This window comes from Protopterus annectens, chromosome 8.part0 (genome assembly GCF_019279795.1).
Source record: "Protopterus annectens isolate FY-2018-M chromosome 8.part0, PAN1.0, whole genome shotgun sequence".
NCBI classification, from domain to species: Eukaryota; Metazoa; Chordata; order Ceratodontiformes; family Protopteridae; genus Protopterus; species Protopterus annectens.
This window is the reverse complement of record NC_056741.1, coordinates 1,337,163,743-1,337,184,538: the sequence shown is the minus strand read 5'-3', so window position 1 is coordinate 1,337,184,538 and position 20,796 is coordinate 1,337,163,743. Positions and strand designations below refer to the sequence as shown.

The 20,796-nt window shown below is 43.2% G+C and overlaps 1 protein-coding gene across 1 annotated transcript in view; it reads right to left on the bottom strand.

Annotated features, from left to right (window-relative positions):
- Positions 1-20,796, bottom strand: part of LOC122808477 (probable ATP-dependent RNA helicase DDX5) — a 710,554-nt gene that overhangs the window by 321,400 nt on the left and 368,358 nt on the right. The window contains exon 11 of the mRNA XM_044079433.1: positions 10,536-10,646. Within this exon, the coding sequence (XP_043935368.1) occupies positions 10,536-10,646 (111 nt within the window). The remainder of the gene's footprint in view (positions 1-10,535; positions 10,647-20,796) is intronic.

Below are 20,796 nucleotides of genomic sequence, written 5' to 3'. Positions count from 1 at the left end.
TTGATATGGTGGAATATTTATGCAAAGATGAAAGCCAAATTAATCAATATAAAGAAGGCAGTCCCAAAGATATTTGGAGAAATACAGGCAAAGGTATCCAGATACAGACAATTTCACAATATAGAAATCACAAAGAGGGAATGTAGAAAAGAAGATTAGTAATGTAGAAGTTAAATTGTAGAGGTTGTATAAAACAGAAGTTGAAGTTATGGACTGCCTGCGAAGTGAAGTATTTAGTGTAGAAGATCTAATACAGGTTACATCACAGCATGATGGAATGAGTCCACAACGTAAGGAGAAACAGGAAGATCAGGAGATAACTAAATAAATATAGACAAGGGATTTAACATGGTGCAATTCAAAGGAGAAAGCAAAACTAATCAATAAAAAAAGAGCAGCACCAAAGATCTTTGAAGAGAGATGCAGGCAAAAGAATCTGGACATGGAAAACTTTACAGTACAAAAAATAAGACAAAGGAAAAGAAGAAAGGGAGATTAGTAATGGAGAAATTAAAAAAATAGAAACGGAGGTTATGGAGTACCTGTGAAGTGAAGGATTCAGCGTAGAAAATTTAATTCAGAAAGCAGCACAACAGGATAGAGCAATGGACATCCAAATTAAGGGGAACAAGTGGAACAGGAAGCACTTGGTCAGGTGCCATACGAAGATATTTTGGAGCCCCCCATAGGAAACCAGTATAAACATTCACTTGAAGCTTGACAGCAAGGGAAGGAAAAGGAAACTGTAAACTCTGATGCAGTCAATGTTGAGGAGTGATAGGACAGTGAGTTCCCATATGCCAGAGCAACAGATGGCACAGGATGAAATTGAAGAGAATGTGCAGCAAGAAGATGCTACATAACTTTCTATAGAATCCCCATAGGAAATGGGAAACAAAAAAATGTGCCCTCAGTTTAGAAGAAAATGAGCTAAGAGAGGAGCTGCTTGATTAACAGAGAGACTCCAGAAGGTCAATAAAACCCCAAAAGTCAAAAGTTTCATAAAATAAATTAACACAGTAATTAGGACTGTCCATTGAGATCCATACAATATAACAGAAGTAAACAGGATATATTACTGTGTAACTAAACGGATAAAAGTTCTACCACAAGAACACAGGGTAGTTTGGGAATTAAAAGGGAGAAATTGAATACCACCATGGAAATATCGAACAGAGAAAACTATAAAGCAATTAAGACAAGTGTCACTGAGTATAGAAGAGGGAACAAGCAGATCAACAACACATCAGGATCCATCATACTTCATCACAAATAAACTAAAAATCTCAACACAGGCAGAAAACGTAGAAGATGAAGATAAATATAAAGGAAAGTACAAAATAAGCAATTTATTGAGGACCCAAAAAAGTCGAGAGAATTGAGAAACAAGGTAAAAGGAATTAAAAGACCATCAATGAATATTCTGTGGAACATAAAAACGCTAAATGGACAGAAGTTAAAGAATAAGACATTTAAAGGTACAGGATATGAAATGGGATGAAGTAACAACAGCCAGAGAGATCGAAACAAAGTTAAGAAAACACTAATTGAAAAACCCCAGGCCAAGATGCAGTACTTGACTTTTAACCAGAAGTATTAACATCTTTGCATGAAGATTTAGCCATGAGTAATTATTTATACGTGCACCTCAAACAGACCAACTTGGCTAACAGGAAAAAAACAGTGCCCCTACTTAAGAATGAACCTGCAAGCTACCTTAAAAAAATTAGACCAATAACTTGCCTTCCAACGACAAACAAACTCTGCACTGGAATTAGTGACAGTTTACAGTCATTTAGAAAAAAAAAACTCAATTATGGCAATAGAACAAAAGGGCAATAAAAGAAAGTCATATGGAACAAAAGATCATTTGCTGTTAAAGTCATAGTGAAGAAGTGCAAAAAGGGGAATAATCTAAGCATGGCATGGATTGACTACAAAAAAGCATTTGATAGTATCCCACATTTTTGGATAAAAAAAGAAGTTATGTCTTACCATAAAGTTCCATCGGAGTTGTTGATGATCTTCCAGTCATTACTGATGGATTCGGTTCAGAGCCCTCGGAACCGAGTTGGCCTTATACCAAAACCTGCGTGCACCAAAAACACTCAAGCTAAGCTGCTACCCACAATGCCCTTTATTCAGTTACCTCAGATCGAGTCTGCATGTAACATATAAAAGAAAAGTCAGAGGCCATCTCTGCACAGAAACTGTAAGACACCACAAAGACCCAGATGATCTGCCAGGAACCTTTGGAGGGGGTCGAGGGGAGGGGGGGTGTGATGACTGGAAGAACATCAACAACTCAGATGGAACGTTATGGTAAGACAACTTTATCTGAAGTTAATCTTCTTCCTACTCATCACTGATGGGACAGAGTCCCCAGCTACTTGGAGAACATGGGTGGCCTCTTATGGAAGAACATTCCTGAGAACCATTGAACCAAAGGCCACTCTTCCCCTGGAGATCAGATCCAACTTGTAATGTTTGATAAAGGTGTGGGGCTTAGCCCAAATGGCAGCTGCACAAATGTCATCCATGGAGGCCCTAGAGTGGAAGGCAACAGATGCTGCAACAGCCCTAGTTGAGTGAGCTTTGATTTGGCCAGGCTTGGATCCCTCCATAAGTGAATATGTGAAGGCAATGCAATCCCTGAGCTATTTAGACAAAGTAACTTTCAATACTGTGCCTCCCATTCTAGGGCCCACAAAGGAGATGAAAAGCTGGTCCAACTTGCAAAAGGATTTAGTTCTGTCCATATAGAAAAGTAATTGTCTATGAACATCCAAGGAATGTAGGCAGTATTCTCCCTTGTTAGAGGGATTTGGGAAGAACAGGGAGCTCAATGGACTAGTTAACTGAAAAGTCAGAAACCACTTTGGGAGAAAGGATGGGTTAGTACTAAGTGATACTCTGTCCTTATGAAAAATCAGATAAGGGCTCTTGATACAGAATGCTTGTAATTCAGAAATTCGTCTGGCTGAAGTTATAGCCACCAGAAATAAAGAGTTCCATGGCAGAAATTTTAGATCACATGTCGTAGCTGGCTCAAAAGTGGGCAGAGAAAGAGACTGCAGAACCCAGGACAGATTCCATGCTTCCACTGGCTACCTGATGGGAGGCCTGCTGTGGAAAATACCCTTGTGGAAAGTCTTGCAAAGGCAAGAGGAAATAAGCGGACTCCATCTGACCCATTATGGAAGTTGGAAATGGCTGCTAGATGGACTCGAATGGTGGAAGCTGAGGCCCCATTGTCGAACAGTTCAGTCAAATAATGAATAGTGGCTACGGGGGCTGAGAATGGGTCTAGCTTCTGATTCTGACCAAATAGAGAATCTTTTCCATTTGTCCCTGTAAAGTTTCCTGGTGGATGGTTTATGAGAGTCCAAGATAATATGTACAGGTGAAGAGAGGGTTTCCTGCCTGGCAACTAACGGAAGTGGAGAAACCAAGTTGTCAGCTTGAGAGTGGACAGATTTGGGGGAGTCAGCCCTTGTGGATAAGATATGAGGTCTTGACGAGTGTCTAGGATACAAGGAGGTTGTAAAAGATGAGACTGAAGGAAGGGAAACCACACTTGATGTGGCCAGAATGGGGCAATGAGGATCACTTTGCTTCTCAACTGAAAAGCGTTCCTTAGAACAAGGGGGATCAGAGGAATCGAAGGATAAGCACAAGAGAGATCTGTGGGCCAATCGTGAATCAAAGCGTCTCTCGGTGACTCCCCCAAAAGGAGAGAGGGCAAAGTAGCTGCTGGATTTTGTGTTTGAGGGGGAGGTGAAAAGGTCGTAGCATGGCTGGCCCCAACGGCTGAAAATTTCCACTGCCAGACTCGGGTTGAGACACCACTCGTGAGGACGGAGAATGCATCTGCACAGCCTGTCCGCAATCACACTGGAGCTCCCCGGGATATGCGTTGCGATTAGAAAGTGGTTGGAAGCTGTCGCCCACTGCCAGATTCGCATGGCTTCGCAACATATGGGGTAGGATTTGGTCCCTCCCTGTTTATGTACCAGACCAGGGGCATGTTGTCCGACTGAACAGCAATCGTTCTGGATGAAAGGAGCAGATCAAAAGCTTGCAACGCCAGTAGCACCACTCAACTCCAGGACATTGATATGCAAGTTGACCTCTACATCGGCCCACGTGCCTTGGACTGACTTTACCTGGAAGTGGCCCCCCACCCCATCAGGGAAACATCCGTGGTCACCATGGCGCTGGACTGGGGAGCCTGGAAGGGGTGACACCAAAGATTTTTGTCTGCCCTCATCCACCAGAAGAGATCTTGTTTGCAAGTGTTGGTGATGAGAATCTGTGAGCTCAGGGGGTGAAGACTGGGTATCCACTGGGCCTGAAGGAGCCATTGTAGTAATCTCATGTGTAGTCTTGGCTAAGGGAACAATAGGGATGGCTGCAGCTATAGACCACAAGGTTTGGAGAACTTCCCTTGCAGACACCTTTCTTCGACAGAGTATCACTTGAACTTGTGCCCTTAGTCTGTGAAGCCTGTGAAGAGGAAGTGAGATCAGGCTTGACTGGGTGTTGAATATTGCCCCTATGAATTCCAGTTGAGGGTTGTAGGTTGGATTTCTCCCAATGTATGGTGATGCCCAGTGACTCCACTAGAACCAGGGTGTAGCGGAGGACCCTGACCAGAAGACACTTGGTGGGGGCAGAGAGGAGCCAATAGTCTAGGTACAGAAACATCTGGAATCCCTGAAGTCTCAGATGAGCTGTTACCACTGCAAGGCATTTCCTGAACACTCTGGGGGCCATCGAGAGACCGAAAGGCAGGGCTCTGAATTGATAGTGATTGGCTCACAACCGGAAGTGAAGGAGGCTCCTGGAGTGCTTGTCCATCTTGATATGGTAATATGCATCCTGGAGATCTAATGAGCACATCCACACACCCTCCCTTAGAAAGGAAAGGATAGTTTGAATCGTGACCATGCAGAAATTGGTCTGAACTACCGATTTGTTTAGTTGACCAAGATCCAGAATGGGCCTCCAGTTCCCCGTTTTCTTTGGCACCAAAAATAATCTTGAGTAGAACCCTGATCCACACTGATCTGGGGGGGACCTGTTGGATGGCTCGTTTTTGACACAGCTTTCATATTTCAGAAGCTGCCTCCTCCCTTTGATTGGGTGGAACATCGGGAAGGGATTTAGGAGGTCTTGGGTAAGATATTAGGGGAATATGGTAGCCTCTGGTAATGATTCTCTGCACCCACTGATCATTTGTAATAGAGAGCCAGGCAGCTTGGTGCAGAGAAAAACACGCCCAGACTGCTTCCAGAGGAAAGCAATTGGGCAGTGCCTCAGGAGCATTGATACGGGTCTACCCAAGAAGAAATCTCTGGAGCCCTGGTTCCGGGGACCTCCCCCTGCCACGAAAGGAGAAGACCTCATCACGTGCATCTTGGAAAGGTCCTTGAGACTTCTTGTGCCACATCTTCCCGCTCCTCTGATTCCTGGAGAAGGAACGCTGAGGTTTGGAAAAGCATACGCCAATGGCAGACAAAGTCTTCCCATCTTGCTCGCAACTGGCTAATGTATCCTTGACCTTAGCACCAAACAGAGCTGATGGTTCGATAGGGGCATTTAAAAAAGAAGACTTGGAGTCCGAGAGGTAACAAATATGCATCCAGGAGAGGCGTCCCATGACTACTACTGCACCTGCCGCTCTAGCTGCTCCTTTGGTTGCGTGTGACAGCAACCTCATGGATGAATTGGATATTGACTCTAGGGTGGCAAGTTGGGAAGCAACTTCATCTCATGCTCCATCCGATACTTGGCCCACGAGGGTTCTAGAGAGTTTGGAGAAAAGATCTCTCTGGAGCCTCGTAAAATGTGCCAAAACGTTCAGAGACTGAACTGCAAAGTTTGCTGATGCAAAAACTCGCTTCCCTAACCTGTCCACTGCCCGGGACTCTGTTGGGCAGGTGAACAGCAGGACACTCTTCCGTAAAGTCCTTTTTCGTGACTGCTGCCACCACCATAGCATCCACTGGCAAGCCTCTAGACCAATGGGGTTGATCCTCTGGAAGGGAGAGTACCTTGTCTGACGATCTGGGGATGGCCTCAGAGTCTGGGTTCTTCCATGCTTGCTGCATGATGAGCTTAACCAACTCATCTGCAGGGGGGGGACATCACCCAATTAGTAGAGGGCTGAGAGTGAAAGGCCTGCAGGGATACGTATTCCTCTGAGGAAGGATTAGAGGGCTTCTAATCACCCCTCTGTTTCAAGATTTCCATGATGTTTCCAAAGGAGACATTGTCAGGGGGTGACCATGGGGATCCCTCTCCATCATCATAGTATACATCTTCCATGAGGGACTCCTCTGGGGAGTCCGTGCATTTCCTCTTACACACCCGTTTCCGTAGGGATTCTTCGGTGGGAGCATCCAAAGAAGACTCAGAAAGGGAAATACTCTGGACAGGGGGTTTCCTGGGCCTTGTTCTCTCGGAGTTCTGGGGAGTGGCCTTTGACAGCTGTGGCTCAGAAGGAACTTGGGGGATAACCAACGCAGGAGGATTGCTGGAAGCAAGCACCCTCTCCATCACCCGGAAAGTGGGCACACCCGAAGAGGAGTGGGAGCCTGGAACTGAAAATAAAATCGGAACCGGGGTCACACCCCACTTCACATGGTCCGCTCCCGGGGACGGAGCCTCAAGCAAACTCTGAGCAGTAGTCACCCTCGGATACCAGAACCAGAGGTTCCACCCCCCCCCCCAAGCATGAGATTGAGAGAGAGTGGGTTCTGATGGAACAGACAACCAAAGGGGCCTCAGACACTGTCACTGTCAGCGCAGAGGAAGGGGGTCCTCTAGAAAATGTCGGCTATATGAGCCTTGGATCCAAGGGAGGAGAGTATGTTAGGGTCACTGGAGTAATAGACCCAAAGCCTGGAGTGGGATAGGGTCTAGGCAAATTTGAAATTCCCCTGGCGGTCAGCAGCTGGTCAAAAAGGCACACCACATCTAATTCTGAAAGGCTCCTGGTGGATCTCAATGATGCCCCTGAGGGGGAATGCGGCCTGTCCAGAAAGGGGCTGCAGGCTTGTCTGGCAAATGGGTCCACAGACGAGTATCGGGTCCATGGTGTATCACAAAACAGCACAGACAATTCCAATTTAGAAACTGGCAACAACGGTAGGGTTGGAGCTGAGAACGCACTCAGAGCCGAAGTCACAACAGCGATGTTTGTCAAAAATGGCTCCGAAGTTGTCGGAACCAACATCGCAGTGGAAGTGGGTGACTGTGCCGAGACAGACAAACTGATCGGAACAGAGGTAGTAGATGGCACCATAGTCATTGGTGCTGCAGTAGGCGCCGACGAGGCGACCTCGGTAAGCTTCGCTGGAGCCAATCTCAGAACAGAGGAAGCAGTATGGTGCTCTGAGGAAGACTTTTGGGCCTTGTGCTTATAGCTTTTACCTCTGTCACCAGCCGGTGAAGAGTGGTCTGAGTGAGGACGTTTCTTGTCCACAGAAGGGGAGGAGACCTCAGTCGCAGAAATAGCCTCCGAAAAAGGCAAAGCAAGCAGGCCCTTTAACTGAAGCTAGCATAGATATCACATGGGGATTTTGCCGACAAATGTGGAACCCCCAAACAGTACACACTCTTCATGAAGGTCGCTATTTGGAAGTTTACAACTGCAGACATAACAGAACACACACAAGAGAAAGAGTGAGGAAAGTGGAGGAAATGAAGTAAACAGAGGAAATACCAACAATGGTAATAAGATACCACAAGGGTAGAAAGTTCAAAAATACCAACAATGGTATGAAAGAGATACCTGTGGGTAGAGCTGAGAATATAGAGATATCAAAGAAACTATAAACGAAAAAACTTTTACAAAAACTTGTAAATGCATAAGATAAATCACTTAGCTGGAGAACTTGGTAAAACGCTGCTATATGGCTGTGCGGCAAACGAGATCGGAGGTAACTGAGTAAAGGGCATTGTGGGTAGCAGCTTAGCTAGAGTGTTTTTGGTGCACGCAAGCTTGGTACAAGTCTGACTCGGTTCAGAGGGCTCGGAACCGAACCCATCAATGATGAATAGGAAGAAGATTAACAGCTTCAGATGAGTGCTTAAAAATGTATAAGATATACCCTACACTTAACTACATTACAGTGACCGTGAAACAGTGGCACTCCACTTTGGAATTAAGACATGATAAAAGGACAAATTATCCCAGGGATAAAAATTCAAATGGGAATTTTCCAGGGTGACTGTCACCACTGTTATTCTGTCCTGCCTTTAACCCATTAAGCTGTCTACTTAGCAGCTTAGGCCATGGCTATAATTTGGCTCCTAGAAAACAAAGTGTAAAGACTTCCCATCTTCTCTTTGTTGATTTAAAACTGTATAGCTTATCAGATGAGGAACTGAAAGCACAACTACAAGTTGTCAAAACTTTTTCAGATGATATAAGAATGTAATTTGGTCTTGATATACATGCAAAAGCAACCGTTAAAGCAGGAAAACTGCAGCACCAAGAAAACATCAGTTTGGGACAAGAATGTGATATAAAAGCTTGGGCAAGAGGGAGTGTATAAATACTTGGGAATTGATAGAAGGATCAACAAAACATGAACAAACGTGAATAAAACTTAGTAAAGAATACTTTAGAAAACTTAAATTAATCTTGAAAACAGTACTGACATCTAGGAACAAAATGTTAAGTTATAAACCAATTTGCTCTTCCTGTCCTAACTTACAGTTATTGAATGACTGACTGGTCTCAAAACGTGTTAGATTAGGCAGGAAAACAAAAAGGATGCTTCATGCTCACCAAATGATTTATAAAAAAAATCAGTGCATACTAAGATTATATATTCCCCATTCCGAAAGACGGATGTGGCTCCTTGAAACTGATTAGATGTACAGATATGTAGTCGTAGGACTGCACACATCTGCTGACCTCTTAAGACCCAAACATAGTGAAAGTTTTGGCACATGAGAATAAATCTAAGATGACCTCTCTGCTTAGTCTAGCATATTAGTGTCAAGCAGGAATGGAAATCGAACCAGAAGTAGATAAAAAGCAGGTAGCAACTGAATACGCCAAAAAACAAAAGAAAAAAATATAAGGTGAAGATCAGATGAGAATGCAAGAAATGTGGAAAATGCACAAATATAGTTGTAAGTACAGAAAACTTCTGGAAGAACCTCATGTTGATCAGGATCTAATGCAGGAATTAAGGAGAGGCAAATTCAAACGAAAAGGTTAAAGGTGAATATTGGCAGTCCAAGATAGTGGGCTACGTACAACATGGGTTTTCAAAGTCCATTGAACATGCGGGAGAAACAGACAAATGTAGGTTTTGTAAAACAGAATTGGAAACAGTTGCACACCTCATTGCTGGTTTTGACATACTAATGGCAGAAGGGCTGTATACAAAAAGGCATAATAATGTGGGAAGACTGTTGCACTGGGGATTGTGCAAACATTATGGTTGTGAAGTGGCTGAAAAACACTGGAAATGTGACAAAGCATCATAGAAAATGACAGAGTCTACATCACATAGGATCACCCATAACCAACAGTTCAAAAGATATATGCTAGAAAACCAGATACAGTGGTACATGAAAAAGGATAAAAGTAGCATTCATCATTGAAGTCGACACACCCAGTGACTACAGTATCTTGCGTTCAGAGACGCACACAGTCATAAGATATCAGGATTCGCAGGAATAAATGAGATCAATGTGGAAGAAAGATACCCAGACAGTTCCAATAGTAGTAGGAGCACAGGGTCTTATAAAAAGAATCTACAATTCCATTTAGATACGTTACCAATACATGTAACCCCATACGAATTGCAGGAGTCATTACTGGGCACACTGCGAGTGCTGCAAAGAGCACTTCTGGCTGACAAAGATTGAAACAGTACTAATTTCATGAACTTTAATTGCACTTGGACATACAAATGGGGTCAATTTCCATCATATTAGAAACCCAAAAGACATGAAGAAATTAAAGAGTGAAAAAAAAAGTCTTGTGTGACAAGCTTAAGCAAGCAATTTAAGCAGCCAAATATTTTGGTAAAAAGGCCAGTTAGCAGACTACATAACTCCAAAAAAAACATGGTAAACATGCAAGGACTCTAAATGTTAAACTTTAGGCTGTAGCATAAATGGTGTAATGCCCATCTCTGCCATTGGTTCCAGAGGTTCTAACACCCAGTCATTACCCATTAAAGAGAAAATAGGCACAAATTGGCAACTAGTGGCTGAAAAGGTGTTGAGATTCAACAAATTAAGAAAAAAGGCTGATCAGTAAAAGTAAACCTATTCCACAGTTTAAAAAAAAAGCTGAAAAAACTTTCATCGCTAAGTAATACTTAGGTCAGTATCACAGAATATAGTATGATGCACAAAGTAAACTTTGACTGGGTTTATGCTGGCTAAAAATCAAGTAATACATTCCTTGTGCTACAGTTTATACCCAGCATTCACAAGCTGCATGATAAATATTGTACATTACATCTGTTCTGCATTAATTAGGTAGTTCAGTATCTACCTACCCATCTCTCCTCATCATTCTAGTTAGATCATCACACCGTCGTTTGGTTTCCACAAAGACAATCGTTTTGTTCTCCTTTTCGCTCATAATTTCCCCCATCAACCGAACAAGCCTAAAACAGAAAATTTGAGTTTAATGCCCACATCATTACGTTGCTTTACAAAGTACTGCATATTTCACAAATTTACAAAAGGAACAATAGCATCAAGTCAGATGCAGATAACTTCGGAAAACAGTCAATCTTACTGGACCACATCTCCTCTTGGAATGGTACATTTCTTAAAGCATTGTGAATTAATGAATTTTGCAAGCCGCCAAACCAAGGAAAATGTCCACTTTAAAACAGAACTGTTATTTATTAAGCAGAGTCATTTTAAGGGCAATAGTTTAACTCTTAGAAAAAATAGAATTAAAACAAAGTTGATATGGAATACATTTTTCCTTCAGTCTTTACATGAAGTGTGACTGATTGTGTGTGTGAGAGCGTGTGTGTGAGCGCGAGTGTGTGTGTATGAGCGTAAGAGGGGATATGAAATGACAACAGAAGTAGTGCAAGAAATGGAACTAATTTTATTTTAGAAGGAGAGAATACTTGGTAGAGTAAAATTATTCCACAGAGATGGTCAGTGAAGGGAGGCGATTTAACGGAGAGAATCAAATGGAAATTCACAAGCTTCGGATTGTTTGCCTGGTGGTACACGATTGTTTCATTAAGAGCATATTATGTGGGACTGGAGAGAGAGGGGAGGAGGAAAATAAAAAAATCTGGAAAGTTTGCACAGTTGTCCCAATAGAGGTGTAAATACTACTAAACAGTGCTCAATGCTTCTCCTGAGGAAGTCTGGGTCCATCTTATGGTTCTGGCCTTCCAGAGTAATATAGTCCTCATTAGTTTCTTCAGCTATCCAAGTTCTATGAAACAGCACAAGGTGCATATCCAGCACTATGCCAGCTCAATGAAAGAGGAATAAACCCCTTACTACACCTCCAGTAAATAGTGTTTGAATCTGGAGGAGAAGGAGGAAGATATAAATGAGCAGCCTTTGCAGCTGATCCAACCGGTGTGTGTGTGTGTGTGGGGGGGGGGGGGTTAGAGCTGCTTTGGCTCACTACACACCTAGCTGGAGCAGTAGGTATCTACTAAAGAGAGTCCATTGAGCCCACACTAATTTGCGCATGTCACGCACTTCCCTTTGGAAGGCAGCCATAGTGGAAGACCAGATGTCAGGGAGGGGAGCTCCTCTGGGTGAGTGTAGGACAATTCACAGCAAGTTGGCCCGCTAACACCCAAGTCCCACTGCAAGTTATGAACTTATGGGGGATTCCCAGACAGAAATGAATGGGCTGAAGGGTTCTCTCCTCACCTGGGAATTCCTGGCTCCTGCAACCATGGGCTCTCTACTCATCTGGGAATTCCTGGCTCCTGCAACTATGGAAAAAACTGGATGATTATGTGCAGGCAGGACAGCCATCAGGGTTCAGTCCGTGTGTGTGTGTGTGTGTGTGTGTGTGTGTGGCACAAGAGTGCATACCAGACAGTGCACCCAGCTATGCACGTTTCAGTGAAGGAGCAGCTGGCATAATTAGGCTGATTAGACTGCTTTGTGCAGCTGTAATCAAGCCTCGGTTTGGTGCAATGCTAAGGCCTGGGATACTCCTGGGAGAGACCTACTACAAAGCAAAGGAAACGCTACGTCGAGAGGACAAAAAAGTTCACATCTAAGTTTTTCTGCTAACATTTATTGCAGTTGCTTGAACTTGGTGTTAAAACATTCTAGTATTTGTCAATTTGGTGAAACTACTCAAGCACTATTTTATCTAAATTAAATGTAGTAGTTAATCATGCCATCTGAACAGAATTATATTCTGCAACCTGTATGAGTAAAACAAGGTGCATTACAGAGTACTATTTAAGATCATTCATAAGGAGCTTGACTGCAAACGGAGACCATCAACTTGATCATGCTGGAATACATGTTGCTGCAAGTTCCAGTTGCAGAAATGATTCAGTTCAGTTGAAGGTGCCAGTTCAAAAGGGGCTTGTGTTAACTTTTCCATTACAAAATAAAAATACCAAGGAAATGTCTCATGAAATGGAGGCCTTAAAGAAAGGCACCAATCAAAAAGGGCCTTATTAAACTTTTAAAGCAAAGAACAAACCATTTTGGTCTTTGTGAACAATGGAAAAAAATAAGCAAGTGAACCTGATGAAGGAATACACACGAAGAAAATCACCCCCCTCATTTTCTACACGGGGTCAGGGTGTCGCATCAACTGATACCACTTCTCTTGATTCAGTGCCATTCTTATACCATTGAGTCTTTTCTTGACTAGAGCTACTTTGCTTTTGCTCTAATGGGATCATGCCTTCATTTGTCTCCCACTGTGCATCCTACCACCCATTCCAGGCACTTCACCTCTATCACCTCTAGCTTTTCTCAGCTGCTCTGCCCTCACCACACAGGTTTCAGTACCATATATAACCAGTTTTGTAGACCTTTCTTTGCACCATCCTTCAAATTCTTCTGTCTCACTATCCCATGAGAAACTCCAGTGCAGCTGGTACTGCAGCAGAAAGACTATCCCAGTTAAAAATGAGTCTGAATGGAATTAAATTTTTCATACACCAATACACACAGTAGTTAGGGATTTAAGGACTCCTGTAGATAGTAAACTGGCTTTCAACCAACATATGTCTAAGGTAGTAAGAAAATCATTCTAGGTCACTTGGCTTACAAGTAAGAGTATGGCATCTTGGCCCACAGAAGTAAATGTACCATTATACTCAGCCTTCATCAGACCCATCAGAGTATAACGCTCCATTTAGTATGTACTCGACAAGGAACATGCAACATCTGTAATGCACACAAAAGTTCCTCACAAAGACACTACAGACTACTGACAGGTGATTTATTCCTGGTGTACAAGGCTCCCTTGCATCCCTCCTTAATGTCCCTCCTTAATGGACCTTTTGCAAATCCGCAAAGCTAACACCATCAAAACTATTAGATCCATGGATTGAAAATTTGCTTATGATTTAAATAGGACATGCTGGACGGACAGTTATGTATTGCAGAAAATTCCCATTCTTTGGAACAGCCTTTTCTAACCGTAATTCAAGTGTAACCTGGACCAGTGGATAGGAAATTGAAAATTCACACATGGTCCAACACCTATGTCTCTGATGAACAGCGGCAGCAGTTAAATTATGTCCCAAGTAACACACACTCCTTAAAACAATCTCCAAAGCAAAACAGCATGCGGGATATATTTGAGGTTCATGGCTAGGCTTACAAAGGCCCCACTGGTTGTTGGCCTAGTATGTCATGGGGTGAAGAGGGTAATGTGGTGAAAAAATCTTATAGCTCCTATAATCACAACTGTCACCCAATAGATGGATATTGTAGAGAACCATACCAACCAATGGAACGACAGCTGACCTCCAAAATGCCCCATGCCCCTCCACCAGGGGGAATCAGTCGAGCATGTCCTCAGGACTGCTGGGATGTTGTCAGGTAGAAGAACCCCAGCCATAGCTTTTATGACCTCACTGAAAGGTGTCAGAGGAAGTAGACTCACTTAGGCCTTGAATGTTTCATTTGCAATGAAATAATAGCTACAAATATGTTCTTCTGGGTCCAGGAGAGAGAACGTTGCATGGACAAACTCCACACCAACTGTTGTAAAATTCTTCTTCTGATTCTCTATTCTATCATACATGAGCTTAATATTCTGGAAAAAGGGCACTGAAAAGGGACATTAAAGTAAACCGAATCCTCATAAAATAACTGAGGTGAAACCAAGAACAGACTGCAATACCCTCAGCTGTTGTCCTAGCTGCACCTTCTACTGCACTAAAGGCAGTGTCAATGATTAAGGTGTTTATGGCTGACAGAATAAGCAACTGGGAAATAATTTGTCAATCCATAAGAAAACTGGACAAAAGGTGGAAGTCATGTCTGCAATGTCCTGGAAGAATCCCACCAGGTGGCCAAGATGACATTCAAGGAATAGGTGATGCATGTATGAACTCATAGATGGTCAATTACCCAAAGCTCCTTAATATGTAGATTAACTGCAATACTCTAAGGGGTCTCACTCAACACCTGCTGCAGATGTCACCATATTTAGCCTTGGAAGTCCTTAGCCAAAAGAAGAGACCCTAAGAGGACACAAGTCTCTCAAGACTTTTCATGAGAGAAGCCACAGGGTCGGGCTAGTCCAGGCAGGTGGAGTGGCCACCTTGACGATATCAGAAGTAGGAGGAACTATCCCATATAGACTCCTTGGGTGACCCAAAGGCCGCCTAGAGAGGGCTTACTGAGAACGACACTAGGTAATGAGGCCATTCCCACGTCCACAGTCTCCAGTATTCCTCCTAATCTTGGGGTCATAAGTGGTGACTCCATCCAAATCTGGAGTGGGGGGAACTACAAGGGGGATCTAAGTGTTTCCTTTTGCACCTGGCCTTCCACAGGGACCTTAGGAGAGAACCCTGCCAAGATAACACTAAGATGAATATTGAGCAAGGGCTTCCAAAATAGCTGCACAAAGATTATCAGGTTGATAGGAGTTCACCCAGTGTGGTATTAGACTATGAAAAAAGGGCCAGTGAAACTGGAAATTTGGTTAATATTTGGTCCCTGGCTAGTAAATACACTGTGTGCATGCAAACAAATAGAAATTTGGAGTACCCAAGATAAAATTAACCAGAGAAGCAGAAGAGAAAACCCTGGCTAGAAGAATCTTGCAGCGGTTTTGAAAAAAAAAAAAAAAAAAACAGTTCAAGTTTCAGCTTTGGTACAAGAAATAGCTTCCAGTAATTTAAAGGAAAAATAAATCAAATGCACTCATAGGTGTTTAAATGAAACCAAGTATTAAAAAGCTCAAAAAATAAAAGCAGCTTTAACCACCTGTTCAAATGAATTACAAAAATCAGACACTGAAATGAAGAAAAATATGTCCGAGAACTTTGAGACCAGTTTCAAAAAATTAGTAGAGCATGGAAAGAAAAACATTTTCTTCTGTAACTGAGAAACTGGAAGAAAAACTGCATTAATCTTACAAAAGAAAGAAATGGACTAAGGTTACCATATGTCCGGGTTTCCCCGGACACGTCCTCTTTTTGGCCTTCTGTCCGGGCAGTGTTTGAAAATTCTGCGATTTGTCTGGGTTTTTCAAAAACCCGGACAAATCGTAGAATTTTCAAAAACCAGACGTCACTATTTCCTCCACTTTTTTTTTTTTTTTAGTGGCCATATACCAGTATACCAGCCAATCAAAAATTGCAAAACGGAGCTCTGTTCAATCCGGAACTGCTTGATGTTCCACAGTGAACAGAAGAGAGTCCACTGTGCAAGTTTTTGATTGGCTTGTATACTGGCATACAGGCCAATCAAAAATCACCAAACAGAGCTACTTGTCTTTAATACGGAACTGTGATGTTCCGCATTAAAGACTTTTTGGTCTTCACCTAGTGTGAAAGACCTTTTGTCCCGACCCGGCCAGTCAAGAATCTGGCAACCCTAAGAGGACGAAAAACCAGCACATTTTTCATCCTCTTTCGTATAACCAAATATGGTAACCCTAAACTGGACTGGTGTTCCACAGCAGGTTTTGTCAAGTGACAGAACATTGTGTGATTGCTCCAAATTTGGCCACGAGAAAGCAGCCAAGACCTATATTAGTAAAGATGAAATCATACCAGCAGAAAGTTGCTCCCGAAAAACACTGTGGCAAAACACAAAATAATTAAAAACTGGCGACAGTGTTTATTGAGAAGGATTATTCACTGTACACCAGGCATAAGAGAAGCAAGTTTATCCCAACAATTAGGGAATGCCAAGATGCTGGTGAAAGACTCAAGTTGCTTTTATCTAGCCATCTTCAGAATAAACTTTCCTGGAAAACCAAATACTTTCCCCTTTTTGTAGCCTGTTCTGCATCAACAATTTAACTCATTCACTCTAATGGAGATCAGGAAGTTTGCACTGTAACTTCCAATGGGCAGAGCCTAAGCCTTTTGACAGAATAAAATTATGACCTCACATTTCAAATGTTCATCACAACTTACAATATCTCAGCAACCACTCAAGTTACACATACTGCCAGCAGCATTTTATTAATCTACCGGAGAGCTTTCATTTGAGGCCAAGTTCTGCCTGTTACCTTGTTGTTGAGATATTTAGAAAAATGTGAAAATTATATCTATATAAATTAATATCATAAAAACAGTTACTATTTATGTACACTAGACAGAGGTCAAATAGTAATGCAGTTCAGTATGCTATTGTGTAAGCTTTAAGATGACATTTTTAAAAACCATTTACATAGCATGGTTTTGGAATTATTGATGTAAATATGAACAAGCAATATTGGACACCTAGGGGCGTCAGAAGGAGTTAATTTGCAAATGCACCTGGAGGCACCACTCAGATGTAATGAGTTAAACAAAGTGAGCCAAGCAAGCATAAAGGGACTGCTGCTTATTCTTCTGACAATAACCAATAAGATCCTTGACTCTGTTGTCTTTTTCGGGGCAATGCAGCAACTGCCTCATGTACACAGACAACCCTCTCCTCCTACCACCCAACACTATAACCTGCGAGAAATGCACTTACATAGCCAAACTGGAAGCAAAGCTCTCTCCAGCCAAGATTGTGCTAGACAGTCAAGAGAAGGTTAACACCTGCACTACACCTCAAGCAACACATAGCCCTTCAAAATCCATACCATCAATACCCACACTTGGCAACACTAAACTCACATATGCGGAGGCCCTTAACATTAACCAGCCCAAGCAACAAGGACCTCCGAAGCTAAAACGCAAACACCAGTCACAACCAAAGTGACACATAGCTCACAACACCAGTGTGCCACCCAACAACAGCCCCCAAGGCAAGAAAATGTACCCAACACTTTAGTCATAGCAGACTCTATAGTCAGGCACACTGATGTCCCACTCACCAGGCTGAACAAGGAGAAAATTACAGTCCGCTGCCTATCGGGTACCAAGGATCCGCCACATAATGCATGCACTCAAGTCACTCCACAACAAATACAAGTCTGTCATTGTCCATGTTGGAGTGAATGACTTGAGACGTACCTCCCTGGAGTACATGAAAAGAGACATGGAAGAGCCCTCTGATTATGTGGCCAAGGCAGGTATGACCCTAGCACTGAGTAGCATCCTGCCTTCACCCAGAATACCACAGTACAAGGACAAAATGACTGACCAACTGGCTAAGCTTCTGGTGTCATTCAAAGGGGATTCAGTAAGTCTGCCTGGGATGACATGATCGACAAACCACGATGCTTTGCCAGTGATGGTCTACACCTGTCACCCCTGGGATTCAGGTTACTGGCTAAAGCTCTTGCCACCCCTATAGTGCCTTTTTTAGGCAAGGTTAAAAGGACAAAACCACCACCATAACAGATACAAGCATGCAAAATCTGAAGGTAATGCTACTCAATGCTAGAAGTCTAAACCTCAAAATGCACTCTCTCGAGGCACTCCTAAAAATGGAGAACATCGATATCTGTGCAGTAACTGAGACCTGGTTCAAGGCTCCAGAGAGCACCTCTGCAATACCAGGCTACAACTCTTACCACACTTTTCGGCCACCAAACCAAGACCGAAACACTAAAGATGGACGAGTGTCATTATTCACCAAGGATATTCACAACTCCAGGTCAGTTGCTCAACACAATGCATCTGAAATTCTCCAGGTGCAACTAACACTAGGTAATACTACAATCCAAATTGTAGCTTGCTACAGATCCCCCACCATGCCCCAAGATTCTCACTACACCTTTCTAAACATACTGGAAAATATTAAGATACAACCAAACACCCTAATACCGGGTGATTTCAACTACCCCGCCATGAACTGGGAAAACTACTCTGGTACCAACACCTTTTCCCAACGGTTCTTTGAATTCATAAATTCCAATGCCCCGGATCAACTAATCCACCGTCCCACCAGGGGCTCCAATATCTTAGACCTGGTCATTACCAACATGGGAGATAGATGCTGCATACCAGTGGTCACCCCCTCATTGGTCAGGTCTGACCATAAGCTAATCACCCTTGACATCCACATCCTACCCCCACCCCCCAAGTAAGGAAACCTCTGTAAAAAAACTTCTCCAAAGACAACTTCATGCTACTCAAGTCACAAGTGACAAACTTCATGACACCCATGTAGACAGGAGCTGAAAGTTCGACAGCTGAATCCTACACTAAGGCACTGTACGAGCACATCCACTCGTGCATGAATCGTGTCATCCCAAATAGAACCAAGACACTCCTCCAAAAAAAAGGAAACCAATCTGGTGGTCCCCTGCCATAAACTATACAAAAGGGAGAAAATGTTGCAGAAAAGAGGAAAATCCCAGGATGCAAAAAACTCCCTTACCAGCCTCAGTAAGAAGCTGAGATCTCTCAAAATCCTCGAAGCAAGTTACGAAAATAAAATTGCTAAAGATTCCAAAGACAACCACAAGGCATTCTATAGAAAAATCTAAATGGCAATGCTCAGATCTGCTCTGAGCTACAACAGAATGGCATTAAATATACTGATCCCAAGGATATTGCCAATATCCTGGCAGATCGATTTAGTGTCAACATCACCCCCCTCTCACCCCCTAAAGGGCCCATCTCAACACCAAAAGATTGCCAAATTCCGGTAATCACGGCCACACAGGTAGAAACCACACTCTCCAAAGCTAAGAATACAGCATCCATGGGACCAAATGACATCCCGGGCTGTGTACTACATGAACTACAAAATTAACTGGCACCTCACCCAAGTTTCATGTTTAATCATAGCCTCACCTCAGGCTTCATGCCCACTGAATGGCGCACAGCTACAGTTATCCCACTCCACAAAGAGGGGATCCACCTTGGATCCCAGGAACTATCACCCCATCAGTCTAACGAGCCTGATCTACAACGGCATGGAACGCATTATCATGGAACTTATAAACAAAGACATTAGCAACCTTCAAACACTGGACCCCACCCAGTTTGGGTTTGTGAAGGGCCGATATTGTCTCCTGAACCTGACTGACTTCTTCAAATCAGTCTCCAGAGCTGTGGACGAGGGTAAGGTGGTCCGCACAGCCTATCTGGACCTCGCCAAGGCCTTTGACACCATCCCCCACTCTGGAATCATAGATAAACTTACTAAGTGGGGCATTAATCCCTATGTCACCCAATGGGTTGCTAACTGGCTTACTGATAGAACCCACACTGTAAAAGTAGCCAACTCCAAATCCAGCTCCAGACAGGTGACAAGTGGAGTACCTCAGGGTTCAGTCCTGGGACCGCTCTTGTTTAGCATCTACTTCTCTGAAGTACAGGCCAACACTAAGGGACTCTGGCTAACAAAGTTCACAGATGACTGCAAACTGGGAGCCATTATTGAATCCCCAAATGATGTGGATATTCTACAAAAGCACCTTAAAGAAACGGATGCTTGGTGCCAGAGTCATGAGTTCAAGCTTAATGCCAAGAAATGTATAGTTATCCCCTTTGGGAAAAACCATGTACCCATGAATTACCACATTGGTGGCAGTACACTAAACACCGAAAGTGTGATGAGAGACTTAGGGACACAGGTGGACAGTGGTCTCACCTTGGATAACCGTATCACCACAACAGTCAGGAAACTCTTCTATGTGGCACACCTCATCACTAAGGGCTTTTCATCCAGAAAAAGGGAAGTCACTGTCCCACTGTACTCATCCCTCATTAGACCCATTATAGAGTACAACCCCTTGTTTGGTATGTACCTTACAAGACATCTGCAACAGGTGGAAAGGCCACAAAAATACCTCACTAAAGGAATCACAGACCTAAAGCAGATGCCCTATGCTGACCGGCTAAAAAAACTCCAGCTATACTCTGTGGCATATAGTCTACTCAGAGGTGATCTCTGCTTAACATACAAGGCCATGTCAAACCCTGAGCTGTTGGACATGCTCCACTTAAAGAAATCCCAATCCCTCAGAGCCACACGCTCCAGGGATCTAAACCTTGTCATCACAATGAACAAATCATGCTGGAGGGATAGGTTCGTAACCCAGAGACTCCCCATACTCTGGAATAGACTGCCCATACATGTCAAGCAGAGCACCTCCTTGGCCCTCTTCAAAAGGAACCTTGACAATTGGATGGGAGATAGGAAATTCACCTCGGGGATCACATCAGTTGCCCTGCTAGACAGGGGTCCAGGGAAGTAAATATTGTGGGAAGAAAT